Source organism: Dromiciops gliroides, chromosome 2 (assembly GCF_019393635.1).
Source record: "Dromiciops gliroides isolate mDroGli1 chromosome 2, mDroGli1.pri, whole genome shotgun sequence".
Taxonomy (NCBI): Eukaryota; Metazoa; Chordata; class Mammalia; order Microbiotheria; family Microbiotheriidae; genus Dromiciops; species Dromiciops gliroides.
This window is the reverse complement of record NC_057862.1, coordinates 674,573,674-674,587,225: the sequence shown is the minus strand read 5'-3', so window position 1 is coordinate 674,587,225 and position 13,552 is coordinate 674,573,674. Positions and strand designations below refer to the sequence as shown.

General features: G+C 53.1%; 1 protein-coding gene across 4 annotated transcripts in view; it reads left to right on the top strand.

Annotated features, from left to right (window-relative positions):
- The window catches only part of SMOX (spermine oxidase), a 60,660-nt gene that overhangs the window by 33,566 nt on the left and 13,542 nt on the right, over positions 1-13,552 (top strand). For all 4 annotated transcript variants that reach the window (XM_043986712.1, XM_043986711.1, XM_043986709.1 and 1 more), the window contains exon 2: positions 9,152-9,386. In XM_043986712.1, the coding sequence (XP_043842647.1) occupies positions 9,179-9,386 (208 nt within the window). In that variant the 5' untranslated portion in view covers positions 9,152-9,178. The remainder of the gene's footprint in view (positions 1-9,151; positions 9,387-13,552) is intronic.

Genomic DNA, 13,552 nt, shown 5'->3' with positions numbered 1-13,552 from the left:
ACCAGTCAGGAGGCTGATTTTGGCCGTGGGTGTCAGGCAGGGCCAGTGGGACCCCAGAGTTCATTGCTGACTCAGCGCCTCCCTGGGGAGGGCTCCTTGTTCCTCCAAACACAGCGGGCCCATTGTCTGCTGCCTCTGGACCCCTCTGGCCAATGCAGGAGGCAGGCAGGCTAGGATTTCTGGCTGTTTTGAAAATCTGAAGAATAATGACATTGTGCTTGGAGTCACACGGACACCAAACCCTTCCCCACAAGGGCCCAGCTGGGGTCGGGCACGCAGCGGCGCTCTCTGGCTGCCTCTTGGGGCACCGGGACGTTTAACCCCAAGCCTGAGTCTCAGCCTTCCAAGCCTCCGAGGTGTGGCATCCTCTGGAAAACCCTAGAGATGGGAGACGGAGCCTCATCCTCTGAGCGGAGGAACTTCATCATTCTCCTGGATGCTCGAGAAAGGAAATCACAACAAGAGCGAACATCTGCTAGCATTTGGGGGTTGGCAGAGCACGTGTACACATGTGTGTATGGGCTTGTATTAATGTTACAGTTTGATGTATATATATTTTACTCGTACTCATTGTCTCCCTCACTAATATGTAAGCTCATTGCCAGTGGAAATTGTCTCGTTCCGTGTACTTGTATCTTCAGTGTCTAACATGGTGCTGGTCACAAATTAGGTGCTTCCCAAAGGCTTGTTGATTGACTAATTAATTGAATCCCATAGGGGGAGATGGGTAGCTAGGTATACTAGAGTCAGTCCTGACCTTTAGGTCATTCATTGGTCCCTCATTCTTCCCATCTGGAAAGTGGAGCCATTGTCTTTAGGTTGGGTTGTGCCTGCATGGAGGAGGAGAGATGGAGCCAGCTGGTCTACCATGCAGACTGGGTTTGCAGGCCATTTATTAACTGTCTCCTATGAATCATTGACTATGCTAAGGTCCCCAGAGGTGTGAGACAAGGTCTGTGCGTAGGGAATGGGCTGGTCCCCAGATTCCATCATGTTTAGATCACTGTGCATGTGCCTCCTTCATGAAATAAATAGAGTGCTCTGGCCCTTTCAGCAGGATAACCCCGAGTGGCCTCTCTGATAGAGGGGTGAGCCTCACTGGGCTATTAGCATCTTGTCCAGGTCCCTGGCCACAGCCCAGACCCCTAATACTGGCCAAACATTTAGCCCTTGCCTTGGCCTCAGATGGATTCCTCGCTCTGTATACAACATAGCGATTCTTAACCCTGACTCCCTGTCAGCCCCATAGGTGGGATCGACTCCTGGCCCTAACTCTGGCCAGAGCTGAATGGAGGCCAGGACTCAGATGAGACTGACCCATAACTTTGGTTTTAGATTGATCCTTAACCTTGACTATGGGTGGTACCCTAGCCCTGGTTGCTTAACCTTGGCCATGGCCACAGACTGACCCCTGACCCTAACTCATTAAAGGCTGTCCCCTAATCTTGGCCACAGATGGACCATTACGCCTTAGCCTTGGCCACACACTTAACCTTGCCCATGGCCACAGACGGACCACTTATCCTAACCCTGGCTATAGACTGTCCTTTGACCTTAACTCGCTAAAGAGGGACCCCTAACCTTGGTCACAGACTAACTGCTGAGCTACTCACCTTACCCTTACCCATAGCCACAGACTGACTTCTGACCATAACCTTTTCTGTAGACCGACTCTTAGGCCCTAACTCTGGCCCTAGGCTGACCCCTAAGCCCACTGGCTATCCGTCTCCCAAGCATGGGAGCAGGGCAGGCAGGAGGGTGTGAATAGATGCGGGCGGCCTGTTCCCTGAGCTGAGTCACCGCAAGCAGTGGGGTACCCCGTCCATGCGAGGAAGCTGGCCTTGAGTGGGCCCAGCCCTGATGTTCACGTAGCCCAGTTCCCATCCATGTCAGCAAGTCACTGGGTCATCTTAGAAACCGCAGCCTCATGTGATGGAGGGCTGAGTCATCTCACAGGATAAGATGTTGAAACTGTGTTTGGGGAGGGCTGGGATGGAGGCTTGCAGACCTTGCCCGGGCTCACCTGAGCTCACCTTCCTCCCTTCTCCCTCTCGGGCTCTTGGCCGCAGCTTTCCCAGCCTGGCTGAGCCAGAGAGGGTCCCTCTTTCTGTGCCTCGGTTTGGGGGTGGGGGGGCAGAGAAATTCTCCTTGAGTCTGAGACACTCAGCTCTGCCTTAGGAGCTGTGACCCTGGGCAAGTCACCTAACCTCTCTGTGCCTCATTTTCCTCCATCTGGAAAGCAGGACTAATCATGCTCTGGTTGCTCTAGGTCAGAGGACTCGTGTATTGTCAGGAGGGTGCTATGTGAGTGTGTTCTCCCGCCTGAATCTTGCTTGGGGAGGCCCTAGCCTCGTGGAGCATTTCCTGGGGTGGGGGCAGGGAACACCAGGGGTCTGAATCCCCGGGTCCTGGGACCGTCCTCTGGGGGGAGGGGGGGACAGGCACGAGAAGGGGGAGCCTGATCTCCTGTGGGTGTTGAGGCAGCGGCTAGATGAGGTGATGGCCTCTGCGTGACCCCTCCCAGTCCGGGTGGAGGTGAGGGGGAGGAGAGGCCCCCATCTGCCCCCACTCCTCCTTCCCTGGGGGCCGTCACACTCTCCCCTCCCTCCTCCTCTCTTTTATCTGCTAAGCCAGCACAGAGTGTTCTGTCTTGGGCATGCATACAGATCAGAGGGCCGGGCGGATGTTCCTTTGGATTGATTGATTTATTTGTGTCCCCAAGCTAGGGGTTGGGGGTGGGGAGAGGCGGCCCGTTGGCACTCACCATCCAGAGCTGGAATCCAAGTGAGGCTTTCTGTTGTGTGGCGTAGAGTCAGAGGCCATGGGTTCAAATGCTATCTCCCTGTGTGCCCTTCATGCAGCCTCTGAGGCCGAGATGTAACAGGGTCTGGGTCAAGTATCTGCTGCTTGTGCTAATTTTGGCCCAAGAAAAGAGGGGTTTTCTGCCAGCCGGAACCGTACCATCCACGTAGGGAACCACCGGTTACAGCCAGCGGAGAAGTTCTGAATACTGTGGCTAAGTTCACTTACCTCGGCAGCTTACTTTCCAGGGATGTCCACGTTGATGATGAGGTCGGTGCATGCGTGGCCAGAGCTAGCTCGGCATCCCGGAGGCTCCAAAGAAAAATGGAGGAGAGAGGAGGTATTAGACTGCCTACCAGACTGAAGGTCTGCAGAGCCATTGTGCTGACCTCATTGCTGTTTGCCTGGGAGACCTGGACAGTCTAACCAGCGCCATGCCAGGAAACTGACCTGCTTCCATTGGAATTGTCTTGGGAGGATTCTGGAGATCAGCTAGCAGCATAAGGTACCGGGCACTGAACAGCCAAGCATCTCACTGGGCAGCACGGAGCCAACTCTGATGGGCCGGCCGCACCATTCAGATGCCAAACTTATGTTTGTCTCCAAGACTGTTATGGAGCTCGAACGAGGCAAGGGCTAACATGGCGGTCAGAAGAAGCGATACTGGGACGTGCTGAAGGTCTCCTGGAGAACTCTGTGATTGGTTGTGAGAAATGGGAGACGCTGGCGCAGGACGGCCCAGCATGGCGCCAACACCCCCCCCCCCCCCGCCCCCCATCAAAGAAGCGGAATTCCAGGAGCTCAAAGGAAATGTGAGATGCACAAATTTAGGACCACCTCCGCTCCCAGTATTCACATGGGCTATCGTGCCCGGCCTGTGGTAGAGCCTTCTGAGCTCCTGTTGGTCTGATGCGTCAGACACACGAATCTTGACCCCAACGTAGTGATGTCATTGGTCCTCTTCGAGTAGGAAGGACAGACGGCAACACCTTCTTCCCTGACGTCTGCGCTTCCATCCAGTGGCTAACAAGATGGGTCCATCTGTCAGCTCCAGACACGTGCTCAGCCTGTCCCCTGCAGAGCTCTCTCTCTCTGGCTCCCTTTTAAGTCCCAACTACAATTCCATCTTCCCCAGGAGGTCTCTTCCAATCCCTCTTCATTCTAGTGACTTCCTTCTGTTAGCGATCTCCTATTTATCCTGTATTTAGCTTCTTTGTATACATTTTTTGGCATGTTGTCCCCCCCTCCCCAATTAGACTGTAAGTTTCTTAAGGGCAGGGACTGTCTTCTGCGTCTTTTCGTATTTCCGGCACTTGGCCCAGTGCCTGGCACATAGTTGGCACTTCAGAGGTGTTTATCGATCGATTAACAGCTCTGTGGGCAGAGGTGGGGAGTGGAGGCCGGGAGGAGGGAAGCTAGCCAGGAACAGTAGAGGAGGAAGGTTTTCATGGGATCATGAGTCTGGAAGGGCCCCCCGGAGGCCATCTGCTCTAACTTCCTTATTTTACAAAGGAGGAAACTGAGGCTCACGGAGGTCTTGTGACTTGCAGCGTGGCCCCCTGATTTCAGAGTCAATGCTTTGGTCTCTGCTCCTGTCTGGGGAGAAGGGAAAGACCCTCATGTACAAACCAGGGCGAGATGGTGCGTGTCACCCCAAGCCGAGCGGGCTCTGGGGCAGGTAGTAGGAGGCCCAACGGTGTCCCTGTGTTGTTGTTGTTGTTGTTTGTCCTTTGTTCTTGACATAACTTGGCATAACTTGCAGTGAATTGGAATTAAGAGAAGGAGGACTGTGAAAGGTCACTCTTTCCTCCTGTCCAGTGGCAAGATATAGATCAGGATGACTGGAGATGGCCCTGGGTGTTTTTTAAGGCAATTGGGGTTATGTGACTTGCCCAGGGTCACATAGCTAGTGTCTGAGGTGAGATTTGAACTTGGGTCCTCCCAGCTTCAGGGCCAGTGCTCTATCCACTGCGCCACCTAGCTGCCCCAGTGTCCCTGTGAGGTTCTCCTGAAGGCTGGCAGCTGGTGAGGTGGGTAGTTTCCTGACAGGCCACGTGTATGTGTTTGGGGTTGGGGCAGGAAGTGAGCGCCACGTTGCCGGACGCCTCTGCTGCTCCGGTGGCCCTGGTTACGTCAGCAGACTGCTCAGCAGCTGGCATGGTGCCTGCCTGGGCACGCTGTGAGTGTTTATAAACCTGACAGGGCTACATCCGGCAGCTGCATCAGAGGGGCAGGGAGCCGGGAGCCGGGGGGTTTGAAAGTGTTGGGATGAGGGCCTTTCCCTCCCCAAGTCATCAAAATATCCGGGCGGCAGCACTGTTCCCTGACCCCCCTCCCTCCCCTCGTCATCTCCTCCTCCCGGCCACATCCTCTCCTCTCCTCTAAATTTAGTACCTGGGAGGCAGGAAGAAAAGCCTTGGTCACAGAAGAATAGCATGCCGGAGGAGGGGGGAGCAGGGGGTGTTTTGTTGGGGGGCAAGGAGGGGGCTAAGAGAGAGAGAGAAGTGATAGAGAAGGGGAGGGGGGAAGAAAGAGGACAATGAGGGAGAGAAGGAGGGAGAGATAGAAGGGGGAATGAGAGAGGGGGAGGGAGAGTATGATATAATGGGAGAGAGAGAAGGGGAGAGTGGGGGGAGAGAAGGAGGAGGAGGAGGAGGGAGGGAAGGAGACAGAGGGAAACTGTGGGGAGGAAAGGAGATGGAATCGGGAGGGAGGGACAGAGGGATAGAAAGAAGAGTGGGAAAGGAAGAAGGGAGAGGGAGAAGAGAGAGATGGGGTCAGAGGTACAGGGTCAGGCACCGTACTCTCTGGGGGGCTTGGAGGCCCTGGGAGCAGGGACACCTGAGGATTAAGCCCAGCTCCAAGAGGCCAGAGTTACTGGGGTGGAAGTGTGGGGACCTCTGCAGACGGGGCTGGGCCCCAAGCCTCGGGCCTCTGCTTGGGTAGTGCTAAGACCCTGCTGTGTTGAGCTTTGGGGCAGTCTGCTGAGGCGTCAGTCTGACTGAGGGAGCGAAGCCTTTGCCTTGGGGAGTCACTGGGCCAGGAGGCTCCAGGGCCCGGCTGTTACCCGGGGGCACAGGAGGCTCAAATGTGGCTTCCCTCGCCTTAGGGACAGCAGGAAGGAGCTGGGCAGGTGAGCACTCTCAGGTGGAAGGCATTCATTCCTCTGCCCAGAGGGTCATTCTTAACCCCTTCAGGTCTGCTCAGCCCCAAGCTCTGCCATCCTAAGTCTGATAAGATCCCAAGGGGTAGTGTTAGCCTCCCTCACACTGCTCTGGTAGGGCAGGGGCGTGTTCCAAATCCCAAATCCCCAGACTCCCCTGAGACGGTGAATGGCCCCATGGGAATCAGTACTTGGGGGGAGTGGTCTCCAAACCTTCTGGATGCTGGGTCCTCCTCAGAGAAACCACTTTGCTTCCATTCTAGAAATACCGTGTGTGCTTGGCCAAAGACCTGGCAAACGGTGGTCGCTGGGTAAAGGCTTGTTGATGGATTACAAAATGATTACCAAGTCATTTCAGGAGGCAGAGGGCTAACATCCCAGAGGCATCTGGAAAGGCCTCCTGCTGGAAGAAGCGCTTGAACTGAGCCACTAAGCAACAACATTTATTAATCACCTACTGTGCGCCAGGCACTGCCCTAGATGTTGAGAGTTTTTGTTGTTGTTTCAGTTGCGTCCGAATCTCTGTGACCCCATTTGGGGTTTTCTTGGCAAAGATACTGGAGTGGTTTTCATTTCCTTCTCCAACTTCTTTACAGATGAGGAAACTGAGGCAAATAGAGCTAAATGACTTGCCCAGGGTCACACAGCTAGGAAGTGTCAAGTGTCTGAGGCTGGATTTGAACTCAGGTCCTCCTGAATCCAGGGCCGGTGCTCTATCCACTGCGCCACCTAGAGGCCCCTGAGAATACAGTATTGAAAACAGAACATGGTCCTGCCTCTCTGGGAAGCAGAGGTTCTATGGGGCAAAGGCCAAATATATACAAGAGTGACCAGATAAGCAGCTGTGGTGGAGGATGGTGGAAACCAGGGGAACTTCAGGTGGACAGTGGCTCTTGAGCTGAGTTTTGAGGGGAAATAAGGGATTCTAAGAAGGTGCAGGCAAGGGGGTGGAGATGGGAAATGTAGTGGAGAAACAGCCAGAGAGGAGGGAAAGAACACTAACAAGGAGTAAGGTTGGAAAGATAGGTTGGGGGGGATCCGGGAAGGGGAGATGAAAAGGGAGGGCGTTCCAGATTTGGGGGACTGGGGACTGGAGACTGGAGATTGAATCGTGTCTGCAGCAGGCTCAGCCCAGAGAGGCCCAGTGGGGTCTGGGGGGTCCAAGGAGCTGCCCCTCAGCAGAAGGTGCCCTCTCTCCACAGGGCAGCTTACTCTGACCCCATGGGTGACCCCTGAGAAGGAGGAGGAGCAGGGGACTGGCCAGCATGCCTTGGGTTAACACTTAATTGGCTGTCTCGTCTCCTCCAACCACCCTGCTCATTGCACCTAGCCCTCTATTTCCCAGGCCTAAAGTGCAGGCTTTGCGGTGACTGGAGAAGACAGGCAGGGGAAAAGCAGCCCCAGAACGGCCTGCAATCAGAGGCTCAGGCCTTCGTGGCACTCTCCAGGGGAAGGGCGGGAACCAGGCTTCTTCCCACCAAATTACCAGCCTTGGGTCTTGTGTGTGTGTGTGTGTGTATGTGTGTGTGTGTGAGAGAGAGAGAGAGAGAGAGAGAGAGAGAGAGAGAGAGAGAGAGAGAGAGAGAGAGAGAGAGAGAAGGAGAGAGAGAAGGGGAGAGAGAGAGAAGGAGAGAGAGAGAGGGAAGGGGAGGGAGGGAGGGAGAGAGAGAGAGAGAGAGAGAGAGAGAGAGAGAGAGAGAGAGAGAGAGAATAAGGGAGAAGGAGAGAGAGGGAGAAGGAGAGAGAGAGGGGGGAAGGGAGAGAAGAAGGGAGAGGGAGAGAGAGGGAGAAGGAGGAAAGGAGAGAGAGAGGGAGAGGGAGAGGGAAGGAAGGAGAGAGAAAGGGAGAGAGAAAGAGAGAGGGAGGAAGGGGGAGAGAGAGAGGGAGAGGGGGAGAGAAAGACAGAGACAGAGAACTGGAGAGGGGGAGAAGGAAAAGGAGAGTAAGCCGGAGAAAAGCCGGCACCCAGAAGAGGCAGTCCCCAGCTGTCCTCAAGAGCTCTCTTTGAACTTGATTGGGACACTTGGGTTGAGGGGTCAGCAGGCCCAGCCTTGATCTTGGGCTCCTGAGGTTTCTTCCCTTTGCTTCTGAGCTGCCTCTTTCTGGCGTAAGGAGGTGAATGGGCAGGGGCTGGCTGGAAAGCCTAGGGGTTGCTGTTTATGGGGGAGGCCAGGGAACCCTCTTTGAGAGCACCGCCCTGCCGCGGTCTCTGCCACCCTCCCCAGCAGGGCCCCCTTCTCTCCTCTGCTGCCCTCTCTTTCCCTCCCTTTTCTGCCTCGGGGTCAGTGGTCATGGGAGACCCCGGCTGAGCAAAGACTGGGTCCTCACTAGCTAATGAGGGAGTGGTTGGGGGTGGGATCAGAGCTGGCTGTCCTGCTGGGGTTCCAGGGCCATAATGGGGGACCCCTGTTCCCTAATTCCTTCCTTCCTTGAGGATGAAAACCCATTGGTTCTAATCCCCTTTGGGAAAGGGAAAGTCACAGGCTTGTGGATTTGGAATTGGAAGGGGCTTCAGGGGTTGTTTAGCCCAGCCCTGGTGTGACGAATGAGGAACAGAGGCACAGGTGACCCTCCTGACCCTCCTAGGAGGAGGCCCTGAACGTGGATTGTGGAGAAGTGTGCTGAGGGAGAAGGCCCGCCTTGGAGGGGGAGGAACTGGATTGGAATCTTAGCTCTTCCCATCACTGCTTACCTACGTGACCCTGACCAAGTCATTGTACCCCCGTGGGTCATCGTTTCCTCATCCGTAAAATGAGGGGCCCCACTAGATGAACTCTGAGGTTCCTTCCAGCTGTGACTCTCTGAGCCTGGGTCGTACACTGACCTTGGTGGGGGGGCAGAGAAGGACTAGTGTTGGGATCTTTCCTGAGGGTGGGGGTGGATGGGGAGAAGGGCAGGGAGTGTCTGGGAGGCCTGGGTGGGGAAGATCAGTGTTTGGATTTCACCCTTGGAAGGGAGGGGTGGGTGGATGGAGGGAAGAAAAGAGGCATGGAAGGAAATATGGAGCAAGAGAGGGAGGGATGGATGGATGGAGGGATGGATAGAAGGATGGATGGAGGGATGGATGGAGGGATGGGTGGAGGGATGGAAGGATGGAAAGATGGAAGGATGGATAGATGGGAAGGATGACGGGCTTCGCGGGCTCAGCCTTGTCTTCCTCCTTTGCACCCCCTTCCCTGCCTGCAGGTTCCTTAGAAAGCCAGCTCGGACGGTATGCAAAGTTGTGAAACCTCTGGTGACAGTGCGGATGACCCTCTCAGTCGCGGCTTGCGGAGAAGGAGACAACCTCGAGTGGTCGTGATTGGCGCTGGCCTGGCCGGTCTGGCCGCCGCCAAAGCTCTCCTGGAGCACGGCTTCACGGATGTCAAAGTGCTCGAGGCGTCAGACCGCATCGGAGGCCGAGTGCAGAGCGTGAAACTCGGTGAGGAGCCCTGCCCTGCCCTGTTCTCCCCCCTCCTCCTCCTTCTCCTCTCCCCCCCTGGACAGAAGTCTGTCTCACTAGACTCATGTTCCTTGGCATCCCACCACTAGGTGCTCATTCCTTTGGAGTAGCATTCTCTTCTTTGAAAGTAATAAGGATGTTTCAGATAATACTATCTCCTTGTATCCTGATGGTAACCCTGTGAGGCAGGGCCAGGGATTATTATCTCTTTCTTATGGTTAATTTGTGCAAGGCACGATGGTCTATCAGCGAGAGTTCTGGGCTCAGTGGAGGCCCAGGTTCTAGTCCCAGCCGTGACAGTAACTGACCGTATGATCTCGGGCAATAGCAACTCAAAGGAACTGGAGGGGTTTGCCCTTTCCTTCTCCAGCTCATATTACAGATGAGGACACTGAGGCAAACAGGGTTAAACAACTTGCCCAGCGTCATACAGTTAGTAAATATCTGAGGCTGGATTTGAACTCAGGTCTTCCTGACTCCAGGCCTGGTGCTCTATCCCCTGTGCCCAGTGGACACTCATAGATACTCATAAAGTGCTTTGCACTATGCCTGCCACATAGGTGCTATAGAAATGTTGCTGTTCTGGGCAGCTAGGTGGCACAGTGGATAGAGCACCAGCCCTGGAGTCAGGAGGACCTGAGTTCAAATCCGGCCTCAGACACTTGACACTTACTAGCTGTGTGACCCTGGGCAAGTCACTTAACCCCAATTGCCTCACTAAAAAAAAAAAAAAAAAACGAGTTCAGGTATTTCTGACTCTAGCACACTATCCACTGAGCCACTTTCCTGCCTAGAAGTCAGCAAAAAATGGCTCAGAATTAGAGCCCACCCCAAAATCGATGGGCTGCCTGGAGGGGTGGTGGGTTCCCCTCCTTGGAGGCTTGATAACCATTAGTCAGGGTTGGTTTATCAGGGCTTCCTTTTGGGCAGAGCTTGGCTTCGATGACCTCTGAGGTCCCTGCCAACTCTGAAGTTCTGAGGGTCAGTGATTTGTGAAGTGAAGGAAGGATAATGGCTGCCCCTTAGGTCAAGCTGTTTCCATCGACTGTTTTCTATGAGCCGAGCCAGTGGATTTGCTCCAGTTCACTCAATAGGAAAGTCACTCCCCCAGGGTCACACAGCGCCAGGGATCAGGAGGGAGGCGGCAAGCCCGGCTTTTCCTGTGTGGGACTTAGTTCTCTTCGGTGGCGTTGTCCTTCTCTTTGGACTGGACCGGATGATCCTCCAGGTGCCCCTCTGAGGAGACTTGAGAGGATGCCACCTAAGACCCCTTCCAGCTTGAATATTCACCAGATTGGAGAATTGGGAGGGACCTTGGAGGCGATGTTCTCCATTTGGTGATTCCATGAACCATGAAGCCTGGGTTCTAATCCTGGTCACTAATCTGATCTAACCTGATCTAATCTAATCACTAACTCGCTGTGTTCTTGGACAAACCCCTTTAATTTTCCTTCCCTCCCTTCATTCATCTGTCAAAATGAAGAAGTAGCTAAGTTCATATAAACATTTCAGGTGTGTGATCTCTTTTGATTTTCACAACAACCCTGTGAGGTTGGCGCTATTATTATTCCCATGTTACAGAGGTCAAACTGAGGCTGTGATGAAGTGACTTGTCCAGGATTATAGATAAAGTAAGCATGGGAGCTGGGATCTGAACTCAAGTCTTCCTGACTCACTGGAACTTAGTCCATTATACCACATAATAACAATAATTAATAACAACAACAACAACAACGACGACTAACATTTATCTAGTGCTTTACAAGTACTGCCGAGTACTTTGCAATTATTGGCTCATTTGAGCCTCACAACCACCCGAGGAGGCAGGTGATATTATTATCTCAATTTTACAGATGAGGAAACTGGAACAAACAGAGGTTGAGTGTGACTTGGCCAAGGTTACAGAGCTAGTTAAGTGTCTGGGACTGGATTTGAACTCAGCTCTAACAACTCCAGGCCCAGCTCTCTACCTACCTCGATCTATCTAATGCCAACTGCCCTGCCTACTTATAAATAGTTAGAACTAGGAAGGTTCTCATAGGTTCTAGAACTAGGAAGCTTCTCATAGGTTCTAGAATGAAGAAAGTTCCCATAGGTTTTAGGCTCTAGAACAAGGGAAGCAGTCATAGATTCTAGGGTCTAGAAATGAGGGAGGTTCTAGAATGAGGAGGTCTGCATAGGGTCTAGGTTCTAGAACTAAGGAGGTTCTCATGGGTTTAGGTTCTAGAACTAGGAAGCTTCTCATAGGTTCCAGAATAAAGAAGGTTCTCATAGGCTTTAGGTTCTAGAACAAACAAAGCACTCATAGACTATAGGTTCTAGAATGAGGAGGTCCTCATTTGGTCTAGGTTCTAGAACTAGGGAGGTTCTCATGGGTTCTAGGTTCTAGAACTAGGATTACATTGTAATAACCTGCATTCGTTTGGGGAAGCTCTTCGCCAGAAAGCTTCTCATTTTATTTATAGATGAAGAAATTGAGGCCCAGAGAGATGTGACTCAAAGAATCAAAGACTCACAGAATGTTAATGCTTGGAGTTTTTAACCTGGGATCCATGAACTTAAAATATATATATAATTTTGACCATTATATTTCAATAGAATTGGTTCCTTCTGTAATCTCCTTGATGGATTTAAAACCAGGATTCTGAGAAAGGGCTGGTGGGCATTGCCAGATTGGCTGCCCAAGGGGTCTATCCCCCAAACAAGGGTAAGCATGCCCCTTCCAGCCCAGCTCCCTTTTTTTATAGCCAAGGGGCTATTGTGGAGGCCCAACAGATAGTAACGTGCTTGAAAAAATAGAAAGTTGTCAGATTAATTAGTATTATTTATCTGGCCAGTGGTCTTGGATACCTAGCATTCACAGCCAGGGCCCCGAGCCGTCCTCCCCGCTTCCTGGACCTGTCTGCTTGCTCACTTCAGCAACACCTGGAAATAACGGCACGCTCTGCTGTGAGCTCAGACACATTCTGGGGAGCCGGCCTCCTATTTTTAGCTGCAGCTCCAATAATGAGATGCTGCCTGGGGAGGAGAGGAAACAGCTTGCTTCTTTCTTCTTTCTCCCAGCCTGCCCCACCTCCCTGCAGGAGAAGCTGCCCCTCCCCGTGGGGCTGGGTTCTTGCCACCCCCTAGACCTGGCTGCAAACCCCCAATGGTCATGGGGATTATTATTATTATTATGAAGCCTCTGGGTGCTGTGGGCAAGTCTAAGATTCTCAGGGATGGATGAGCTACAGACTCTTTGGGCTGAGTCACTGCTGAGGGCCCATCCAGCTCCTAAACTCAAGGATTCTCTGATCTGCATTGGTGGAAGCATTTGCATACTGGGAGTTCTCAGTATTGATGGAATCAGAAGGAGCAGAACGAATGAGTGAACAGAGGATGAGACTGAGGTCTGGAGAGAGGAGGCCACGGAGAAGGGTGATTTGTAAGCACCAAAGTGCTATATAAATGCGTCCTCCTCCTTCTCCTCTCCTCCTTTTCCCCTCTTCCTCTTCCTCCCCTCTTCCTCTTCCTCCTCTCTTCCTCTTCCTCCTCTCTTCCTCTTCCTCCTCTCTTCCTCTCTTCCTCCTCCTCTTGTCAGACCAGACTTTAGGCCTGTCTCTAAACATGTGACCTTGGGCCTCAGTTTCCCCACCCTGGGCCTCAGTGTCTCATCTGTAAAATGAAGGGGGGGGGTCTCTGATGGCCTCTGAGGTTCCTCTAGGCTTTGGAGCTCTGGTCCTAGAGACCCTCAATGGTCCCCCACCAGTTTGTAAGGTCCCTTCACAGGCTGCCTGGTGCCTCATAGGACGTGCTCGGGGAAGGGAGGTATTCAGACTGTGGTAGACAGAAGCCTGGCCTCAGAGACGGGATGACCTGGGTTCAAATCCTGCCTCTGATACATCCTGGCTGCCAGGCCCTAGGCAGGTCACTTCCCTTCCCATGGGTGGCCTAGGAAACCTCTGGGACTATAAGTTATTTACAGAGAGAGGTGCCAACCTGTACTGGTGAAGGGTGTTTCTTTTTTTGTGTGTCTGTGTTTTTTTTTTTTTTTTTTGTGGGGCAATTGGGGTTAAGTGACTTGCCCAGGGTCACACAGCTAGTAAGTGTTAAGTGTCTGAGGCCGGATTTGAACTCAGGTGCTCCTGACTCCAGGGCCGGTGCTC